Source organism: Lathyrus oleraceus, chromosome 1 (assembly GCF_024323335.1).
Source record: "Lathyrus oleraceus cultivar Zhongwan6 chromosome 1, CAAS_Psat_ZW6_1.0, whole genome shotgun sequence".
Lineage (NCBI taxonomy): Eukaryota > Viridiplantae > Streptophyta > Magnoliopsida > Fabales > Fabaceae > Lathyrus > Lathyrus oleraceus.
The window spans coordinates 71,056,238-71,066,771 of NC_066579.1; the positions used below are offsets into that span (position 1 = coordinate 71,056,238).

General features: G+C 32.4%; 1 protein-coding gene across 1 annotated transcript; it reads left to right on the forward strand.

Annotated features, from left to right (window-relative positions):
• The first annotated feature begins 1,207 nt into the window (after positions 1 to 1,207).
• Positions 1,208 to 3,474, forward strand: LOC127115893 (40S ribosomal protein S7-1). The gene is made up of 6 exons (XM_051047313.1): positions 1,208 to 1,343; positions 1,689 to 1,771; positions 2,085 to 2,158; positions 2,327 to 2,450; positions 2,877 to 3,059; positions 3,171 to 3,474. Exons 2-6 carry the CDS (start codon positions 1,697 to 1,699, stop codon positions 3,288 to 3,290), a joined length of 576 nt encoding a protein of 191 aa, XP_050903270.1. The 5' UTR covers positions 1,208 to 1,343; positions 1,689 to 1,696; the 3' UTR covers positions 3,291 to 3,474.
• The last annotated feature ends 7,060 nt before the right edge of the window (positions 3,475 to 10,534 follow it).

The window sequence follows — 10,534 nt, forward strand, 5'->3', positions numbered from 1 at the left end:
ATTTCATATTGATATTTTTCTTAGGTATGTAAAAATCGTAAAGAAATATCTTAGTTAAAAAAACTTATTTTTTTTTAATTTTTTTTTAAACTATCCCTTTTTCTTTTTGTACTATGTATATATTTTTCTATTTATCTTTGATATATTTATAATTTTTTAATAATCTATTTATATGATTATTTTTTTTTGTTGGTATCTTTTTTAATTGAGAATGAACTAAATAAAAGTATTCTTTAAATCTCACAAGCTATTAATTTTTACAAAAGAATAATAATCAAAATAAAAACCAGAAGTTAAGAAAGAAAAATTGAAAGAATAATGAATATATGGAGGTAAATTTGTTTATTTTATATGTGTTATCGTCGTTCTTGCTTATTTATTTATCTGCAAAAGAAATTCAAATTTTAGAGACGATAGAGTTGAAGATGAAATGAAAAAAAAAATGAGAAGAAAAAAAAGAGAAGAAAAAAATTTAATGAGATTAAAGATTCAAAATTGAAAGAAATAAAAGAAATTTTGAAAACTCAATTTGAACGCGATATAAGCTGATTGACATGACATAAAATGATAATGAATCAATTAGATAGTATTGATTTGCAAATGTTTGGTTATTTTTTAACATTGTAGAAGTAAAAAGTAGACATTATTTGGCCTTACTTTACATATCTGTCAAAATATTAAATAGGAGTATAAATGGATTTTTTAGAGTAATTATTTTTCTTATATTATGATTTGTTAATTCTTTAAAATAAACAAATAAAATTAAAAAAATTATTTGGTCAAAAATATCAAATTTTATAATTTATTATAATTTAATTTAAGTTTTTCTTTTGTTTTTTAATAAATATAATAATTCATATTTTTATTGAAATAAAAGATAATTATAAATAAGACAAAATTTAAACTATGTCATCTTGTCAATTTCGTGTAATAAAAAATGACACTCAAATAAACTTAAGGCTAAAATCTTGAAAAAATTGAAATTAAAGTATCAATAAATCAAAATTTAAAATGTAGGGACAAAATCTAAAACAGAAATAAAAATAAAAATAGTGATATCAAATTTATAATTAAACATATTTTTTAAAACATAAAATATCAGAAAGGGTATTAAGATAAAAACACACGTAATACATAGCATATCTATAAATGGGGTATAAGTGGGGTGCCAGAATAAAATCCTGTAAAAAAATCCATTGGCCCAAAAAAGAAGAGCCCAAAGTAACAATTTGGGCCTAGGGTTTGTCATAAGTATTTAATTCTCCCTTCTAGGGTTTAGATTTTTCTATCCCCAATACACAGTGAAACCTGCAGCCGGACTTTGCACTTTGCACATTCTTCGGGTACGCTTCTCTCTTACTATTCCGCTTCCCCTCCTAGGATTTTATGATCTATTAAGGTGTTGTCATTCTGTATTTTTTGTTTGTTTAATTTGGGATTAGGCTATGTTAATTGATTTTAGTGTTTGAATTTAAGGAATCAGTGATTGATTCAGTTAAGAAGTGCAAATGATAAATTTCTCGAGTCATTAGGTTTATTGTTACTATGTATACGATGGAAATGTTCTTTAGTTTGTTGGTGAATATGATGTATAATGAACTTGTTCTTTAGTTTATTAGTTTGTGATGTAGTTTTGTTGGACCTTAATAAAGGTCCTACGTTTGCTAATTTTTCTTCTTTGCCCACAGTTGTCGAGATGTTCACTTCAAGGAAGAAAATCAGCAAAGATAAGGGTGCTGAGCCAACTGAATTTGAAGAATCAGTTGGACAGGTTATATATTGCTTATTTTTGTGTTTGCTGATTATTGTCATATCAGGGTTTTAAGCTGAACGTGAAAGCAGTTGTGACAAAGTGGCTTTGGCAGATGCCAATATCAATACTATTATTTCTGTATTCTATATTAAACAACAAATTGTGATTAATTCACACCGCGATTAATGCAAATGAGTGGCAACCAACCAAAATTTCAAAAACCTTTATGTTGCCGCAATGCGACCCTGCCCGTGACTGTTGTTCTTTAAAACCCTGGGCGTCATTTACAAAATATAAATTAATCATTGTTAAATCATTTTTTTTTCTTTAGGCTTTGTTCGATTTGGAGAATACCAACCATGAACTCAAAAGTGAGCTAAAGGATTTATATATCAATTCAGCCGTGTAAGAATGTCTCTCCGTGTTCTTTGTTTAATGATATATGCAGATGTTTTCTCCTTATATTAATTTTTACCTTTTGTATATTCTACAGCCAATTACCTTTTGTATATTCTACAGCCAAATTGATGTGTCTGGCATATATTAATTTCTATAGTTTTCTATATTCTACAGCCAAGTTGATGTGTCTGGCAATCGCAAGGCTGTGCTTATCAATGTCCCCTACAGACTGAGGAAGGGTTTCCGAAAGATTCATGTCAGGCTTGTTCGGGAGCTTGAGAAGAAATTCAGTGGCAAGGTATACATAGTCATTTCCTTAGATTACCAATTACTATTTCTATCTTCATTCATGTACTAATGATGTTTTTTCAAACCCTTGTTATTTGTTGCCCATTTATTTTAAAGCCACTCCTAAATTTAGGTCTTTATTTGGAATACTTGTGGAACTTTCTACTTGTTTTCATCTCTTGCCGTCCATTGTAGCATCCTTAACCTTTTGCATTTAGTTATTCCAAATAATCTTGTTTATGTTTTGGTAGAGTAGGCTCCATCTTGTTTTAGACTAATGGGCCAAACCTCAAAGTAAGTTACAATAAGTTAGCAACGGGAGCAAATATAACCATCATAGTTTTTAACTGTTTACTAATGAACCATAAGCTTTTAGAGCATGAAGTAGATATGAGCATCCTAATTTAATGTATACTAACCAACCTTAAACTTGTAGGATGTAATCCTGATTGCCACAAGGAGGATTGTAAGGCCACCGAAGAAGGGTTCAGCTGCTCAGCGCCCCCGCAGCCGCACACTCACTGCTGTGCACGAGGCAATGTTGGAGGATGTTGTATTACCAGCTGAGATTGTTGGAAAGCGTATCAGATACCGTGTTGATGGGTCAAAGGTCATGAAGGTAAAATAATTAAGTCTTTCTATTTATCGAAGTTAATGTGTAGCTGGTCATGTATATTATGAGTAAGAACTGTTGTCCTAAATTTAAACTTTATTCTTGTGCTTCATATAGGTGTTTTTGGACCCAAAGGAGAGAAACAATACAGAATACAAGTTGGAGACCTTCGCTGCAGTTTATAGGAAACTTTCAGGCAAAGATGTTGTTTTTGAATATCCTATTACTGAGGCTTAGATTCTAGTTTTTCCAGTTTTGTATGTTTTTTCATGAATTGCATATGGTGAATTCTTGTTAAATTTTGTTGAAGTTGGCCATGATTCTGTTTTTTGTTTGGTGACATTTGAAAACAACTTCGGTTTATTTCATTAATGTAGCCTATGATATACTATTTATAATAGCATCCAATGACTTGAGCTTACACCTAGCAAGAGGTTAATTGATGATTTGATAGTCGATGTTAGATGGTCGAACTTATACTGCCGAGTAAATTTTTTGGTTGAAGTGGTGTTTCGATGACATGAAAAAAATGTAAAATTAATATTTACATTTTGCCTTTTTTCTTTTAAGATTCATGGTCAAAAGTCGAGATAAAAAAGCTATTTAAGCTCTACTTCGATGAGATTATTGAGAAAACAAAATGTAAGTTATAAGCTCGTGGAAGGGAACTGATAGTTGGCAGTTTCTTTGAGAGGGTAACAAATAGTGTTTGTTTCCTTTGCTTGATGACTTGGTTGATTTAAGTTTTCAAGAGGTTTAAGCTGATCGTGGAAAAACAAATACTAAAAGGCAATTCAACTCAAAATTACCTATATTTTTTGATGTGGTAAATGTACTTTAAGAGAATTTGAAACATTTTTTTAGGAGTTGTGAATTCATGATGAGATCACAATACTGTAGGTTTCTGAACATAAACGGGGAACGTGAATATCATGAACATTTCCTAAACCCTAAACCATCATAGAATAGACCTACTGTAGTCCATGAGTCTATCACCATCACGTAATAGACCTACTGTAGTCAAATGAGTATACATAGTCAAGCACCCTCTAGATGGTTTAGTTGTCAAACATAAGGAAAAGCTTGTTAAAAGACAGACTTTCTTACAAACACATGGCCTCAAATCCCCAAAACATTTTGCACCATGAGTTGAGGCAATCAAATTAGTGATAGTTGTAATCAACTTCTTTTAATGGAATCTTATTCAATTAGACTTCAAGTCTACTCAACGAATTTCTTGAGGAGGATGTTAAACATCTTCAGGAATTCCCTGGAGGTTTAAGAGTGTGGAATAAGAGGATTGATAAATTTATAAAGCAAATTAGTTATTTCACGTAAAGAATTGAACTTGGAATATATGTGAAAGATGTGAACATTGGCTACCTCAACATAATGTGTATATACATATGATTTACTCATCACGAGAAACAATTGTAATTGGATTGAAAATCTTAAATTAAGTATGGACCTTGTAATGTAATTCACTAGAGAAAGCACATCATGGATATCTTGAATATCTTGAAGAGATTTATCATATTGAATTGCAACTCATCAAGTACTCCTATGAAAAAAAGTTCAAAATTAAACAAATAAGAAGATGAAAAATGATCTTATCCAGACTCAAGTATCCAAACAGTAAGTTGGAAACTGATAAGATGACAATGTCGGTTAATACTTAGTCTGCGAAAGCTTCTTCTCAGGTTGGGGGTGTGATTTAGGGTGGCACTAACACTTTGACACCAATAAATAAATGAATAGGGGAAACAATAATCCTTTTAGGTTTTTAAGAGTATATACTTTGGTTTTATGGCAGATACCCTTTATATAAGGGTATTGTTAGGGTTTTCGATGACCTTCGCCCTTCAGGTCCAATTATGACCGTTTAGGTCGATAGATGCCAATATGTAACTTCTTCTGTCATCTGACGATCCTTCTTCGATTTTCTCTTTGAATCAAGTGTTTTTATTTATGCCTTCTCCTTAAGTTCTCGAGCCTTTTGCTTTAGCAACAAATATTTCAATATGTATTTTACCTTTTCCCCTTATTTTGACGTTACTTTTGTTGCAAATAAAGTTGTCCATTGAGCTTAAATGACTAAATTGAGCTCCTTCTCAGTGGATCGAGTTTGAAGAGAGACCGATTTAGACTAGTTATGATTTTAGCTTGTGAGTCATTAAGATAATGAGCCGACTTTATTCATGCCTCAACCCATGTAGGAAGAGTTCCCTTAAACATGATTAAGTGGAATCACACTCGGGCTTATGACTCTCTTTGTAGTTAGGGTTTAAAAATGACTATAGTGGAGTTTTATCCATCTTTAACCTGTTGTTTTTCCCTTTAGCCTTTTGATATTCTCATACATTTTTGTCAACAAATGACACGACTCTTCGAAACTGCCTCTTTAGCTGTCTGCCACTTGTCAACCTAAGTCTACTATCATGATTGCATGTCTCTAGGCATCTTAGGATGAGTTTTATGAGAATTATCTTTTTACAATGACTTTGAAGACCCCCTTGGTTACATGTACTTCGTTTATTGGTTGTCGCTCAATATTTCACTTATTGTATTGCTAGATCTTGGGGGTTTTCCCTTTCAATTTCTTCCCCACACGTGTATAAATATTCTAAGGCACTAAGCTTTTTATCATTTTTTTCATCAATTGCTATTTCACCATTCTCTGCAATAGCCTTGATACCCTCTACAATTTCTCTTGAACTGCTTTTTCTTAGTTCTTCCTCCAGTACTTCGTTGTATTTGATTGATAAGTTTCTCTCGCTCAATTGTTCTCTATATTTAATCACTTTTATCCTTTATTGTATGACAATAGTTTTAGGGAGGGTGGCGAGAGTGTATGGCCACTCCCTTTGCATTAATCTTTTTCTCTATATGTTTAGGTGTAGTAGTCAATGCTATTGGGTACCCCATTACTTGTTTTAAATAAGGAAACGTTCACCTCATTCCCTTGTGCAAACTATACGTATTTAGGGGCACCTTCAATGTATTCAGATTCAAAGCAATCAGAGAACAACATTGAAGTAAGAAGTCATCCTAATGCTTGGAATATCACCATCCCCTCATTTATACACATGATACATCAAGATTTTTCTCACCCATATTTCCCCATGTTCGATCTTTTTCTTCGAGAAATTGGTTTTTTATCGCCATTCACCATATTTGAGTAAGAAGTTGTTCGTTACTTTGTTCGTGCGCCCTCGAAGTTCCTAACTACCAGGCCTTTATTTGAACTTTTCAATATGCGTCCCAATATTTGGTCAGACCTGGGAAGCTTATGTCAAAGTCTTCTTTCATGTATTTTCGATTGGATGGGAAAGTTCTTTTTTTTTTTACTTTTGGTTTGGTTAACTTTAAACAACCTCTTAAATTGTTTGAAGCTTTCACCAAGTCTCTAAAGAAATTTAAATTTTGTTACGTGATGGTCGAGCCAACTACAATCAAGACCCGCTATAACATATGTGGCTGCGAGGATGGGTTTTTGAATGTAGCATGTGGTAAAGAATTTCCTAGATCTTGGAGGAGCTCTTTGGGGTGATCCTTTATGCGTACAAAAAATGTTAATAGAGACGGGACCCGCTGGCTGCCAATATATATTTATTGAATTCCTTCCTTACATGCCCAAGGTAACCTTGACTAGTTATATCTTCACATCTAATGAAAAATTCCCTACCGAGAAAGAGAAAGACTGGTCCAAGATCGAAGCTTTATAGGTAGAGCTGGGTGAGGTCGGACAATCTAGGGACGACTTGGGAAAACAAGGAAAATCTTCCAAGAATGATCTTGAGGTGGCCCAACAAACCTTTAATGCTAAGAAAGAGGAGATGTCTTCTTTGCTAGAGGATAAAATCTCAGAAAAATGACTTGGCTTAGGCTAAAGAGGAGGTAAAGGTCATTATTAGTCAGAAAGCCGTTTTAGAATGGGACTTTGCTGCGGAGAAGGCGACCCATTTTGATGGGTTGATAGCTTTGGCCAAGCAGGGGTTTGACAAAGAGGTTGAGAAAATTACGCTACTTAACCCTGTAGTTAATATGAACCACGAAGGGATAAATTTAGATAATTCAATCATCAATGGGAATTTAGTCGACACCCATGATGACTGATTTTTGTAATTTTCTTTGTGTGGTTGTGGAGATTTGGTCATGGCGTTTGTTTGTAGCTTGGATAATTACCATGGGTGGTCCTGATTTAACTTTGACCACATTTATATTTATTACATCTGCTAGCTGTCTTGTTTTTGTGACTCAGATTGGTGTGGAGACAATGTGAAATAAAGAAACTCAATGGAATATATGTTTAACTTTCCAAAATCTCTAATATCATGGTGCTCATAGAAGTAAACACTGATGGCCTTATCTTCTTGTGAAGTTGAGTATATCTGAACTTGAAATGCATATTTTCAAAGAATGTGGTTGTAAACACCGATGATTGAGATAAAATCATGCAAAGAGAAAAAAGCGTAACTATTGATAGATAACAAATCAACAATTAGCCTTTCAAAGAATCTCATAGCTCATGAAATGTTAAACACATTGAAACAAGTTTTACTTTCTTAAGAACCCAGTAAGTAAAAAAAAGAAGAAGCACACTCAATGTAATCATATGTAGATACTTTGAGTTAAGAAAGAGTGTTGAAGTTTAATTCAAGTCTAGAAGGTGTTAATTAAATTAATTGTTGTTGACCAACTGAATTCAAACACAATAAAGAGATGGGGTTGAGTTGTGATATATGGTTTTTGAAAACTTTTTACGAAAATGATTCAATTTTAAGAGATGAGATGAAGCAAAAATTTATGCGCGAAAGATAAATAACATAAAAAATAGAGAAGAGATAAGAGAGTATACACCAAGATTTATACTAGTTCAACTGTAATGCAACCTACTCTAGTCCCAAGAGTTTCTCCTTTGAGTGTTCCATTATCAACTTGAACTTTTATCACATGATCATCCTACAAACTTCTTATACCAAGATTTTATCCAGATTCAACTTGAAACTTTTATAGAAATGTCAATATTACAAGAGAAAGATATTTTTGATTTACAATGACAACACAATCTAATTAAACAACAATTTACACAACTCATACTTAATTCTTTGTCTCTCTTAATATTAAAATAATATTAAGTGTATACAAACTTTTCTAATAAGATAGTGAGTAAGAGAAGTGTAAAATATCATATTTCTCGTGTTGAGAAGTGAACACAAGTCCACCTTTATACGAGACAACAAATTTGGCAAAAAAAGAAAGAAAAATGGATCGGAACTGCTCTATAATCAACTAGTCTATTGCGATAATCGATTAGACCTAACTTTTAAGGAAATAAAATATCCAGGTTTGGAGCCTAATAAGTTAATATGGTTATTAATCATTTAGGGAGAAAGTTTGATCCATAAATGACTAGGCACATGTTCGAATAGATTAGAGAGTGAATTTCGACTTCCTAGTTGATTAGGTATGCATCCTAATTGATTAGCTTTTGACCATAATTAATGTTAAGGACATTTTCAAATTAGATGAATTTTGTAAAATATTTTTAGTGCGTGTGGACTAGTTTATTCATTTGAGAGCTACTCACACTTACTACACACTAATGATCTAAAGGTATTAAAACAATTAAAGCATAATATCATATGCAAACGTTTAGAGACCGGAGTTCCTTTGATGTTGTTCTTAACATTTGACTTTTCTTTGTACCAACATGTATACCTTCTAGCTTCACTTTTTGATTTACTTTAATACTTTTTTTCTTGATGTAGATCATGATTGTTTTGCTTTATCCTTTTTTTTTCATCATCAAAATCACAACCAAATCCACCATTACCGACACAACACATAGAACCACATTCTTCCCCCTTTTTGATGATGATAACATATCTCTAAGGGAGTTGGTAAAACAAAAGGATTAAGATTAAAATATTGAAGTTATCAACCTCTTCACAGAAAAATAGAGTATACTCTACTCCCCCGAGAGTATACTTCTCCCCCTTTGGAATTATTAAGAAGTAGGAAAGAAGAAGATAGAAAAATAAACAACAGTTAGAACAACATCTCTTGCTCAATGAGAATAGAGAGAAGAAGAAGACAAAGTACATATACGTTTAATCGATGCATGAGTGGTTTAGAATTCCTAACTTATTTCTTATTAAAAAAAACTTTTCTTTAGGAAGAGGCTTTGTAAAAATATGTGAGAATTAATTAGATGAAGATACAAATTCAATTGTGTAATCCCTTTTTTCAAATGATCCCTAATAAAATGGTGCCAAATCTCAATCTGTTTCATCAGAGAGTGAAGTATTGGATTCTTAGTGAGGTTTATGGTGCTAATGTTATCACACTTGATCATAATAGTTTCGATTTTAATTTTATAATTACTTATCTGTTATTTATGTTGGGCTTCACACACAAGAGAGAGGGAGAGAGAGGAGGGGGGAGGGGGGGGTGAATTGTGTGAATCAGAAAAATATGGTTTTGAAAAAATTTGCAAATCAAAATTAGAGTTTAAAACCATTTTAAATATTAAGCAGCGGAAAATAAATTGCAGAATATAAATTGCGGAAAATAAAAAGTTTAGGGAAATAGAGGAATACCAAGGATTGTACACGTTTAGTCAAGAAATGACTTAGTTGTGTTCTCAAGAATTGATCTTGAGAGTATCCAATAAATTTTGAGACTTTTCGTAGGTAATACTCATGAACCCCCTTATACAAGAAAAATGGTTGACTTTCAACCAAACAATAAGATTTGAAATATAATAGTTGAGTTTTTTTCTTCCAAACGACGAATCAAAGCGGTTAGTCCTCTTTCCAAGCAGTAGATCGAAGTGATTAGTCTTCTTTCTATGAGAATCTTGGAACAGTTAGTCTTCAAACTTCTAAAAAAACTTTGTAAGCTTTTAACAAAATCTTAACTCACAACCTTACACCTTTGTTTTACACGGGCTAACCAATAACATGTGAGATTTTTATACCGGGCTAATCTCGAACCTTGTCCAAGGTTTTAGCACGGGTTAAGCTTTAACCTAACACTGGTTTTTCCACGGGCTAACCAAGAACCTATAAGATTTTACCACGAACTGATCTCGAACCTAAACAAAGGGTTTGATCACACAATCCCCAAACCAAAGGATTTTATGAGTTTAGCTTCTAACTCAAATAATCCCTAAATGGATATAATATTCAACCAAGGTATAAATACAAATTTCCTCGGTGAATTTTACAAATATACCCTTCTAGAATTATAACTTATCCTTACTCACTAAAGAACTTTCCTACAGAAGCACTTCAGCTAAAATATTAGTGAGAGAAAGTAAAATAAAAGTTTAGAGAGAGAGAGAGAGATAATGAGAATTGTCAAAACACGATTCTGGATGATTTTAAATGAGGGAAGGGACCTCTATTTATAGGTAGAGGTTGACTAAAAAGGAATTTGAAATTGGTGATTTTAAGACATTTGAATCAATTAGTACC

Excerpts from the sequence above, each read along its gene's own strand:
- LOC127115893 (XM_051047313.1), top strand. The coding sequence starts at position 1,697 with ATGTTCACTTCAAGGAAGAAAATCAGCAAAGATAAGGGTGCTGAGCCA. Across the intron at positions 1,772-2,084 it reads TTGAAGAATCAGTTGGACAG|GCTTTGTTCGATTTGGAGAA; the intron begins GTTATATATTGC and ends TTTTTTCTTTAG. Across the intron at positions 2,451-2,876 it reads AGAAGAAATTCAGTGGCAAG|GATGTAATCCTGATTGCCAC; the intron begins GTATACATAGTC and ends TTAAACTTGTAG.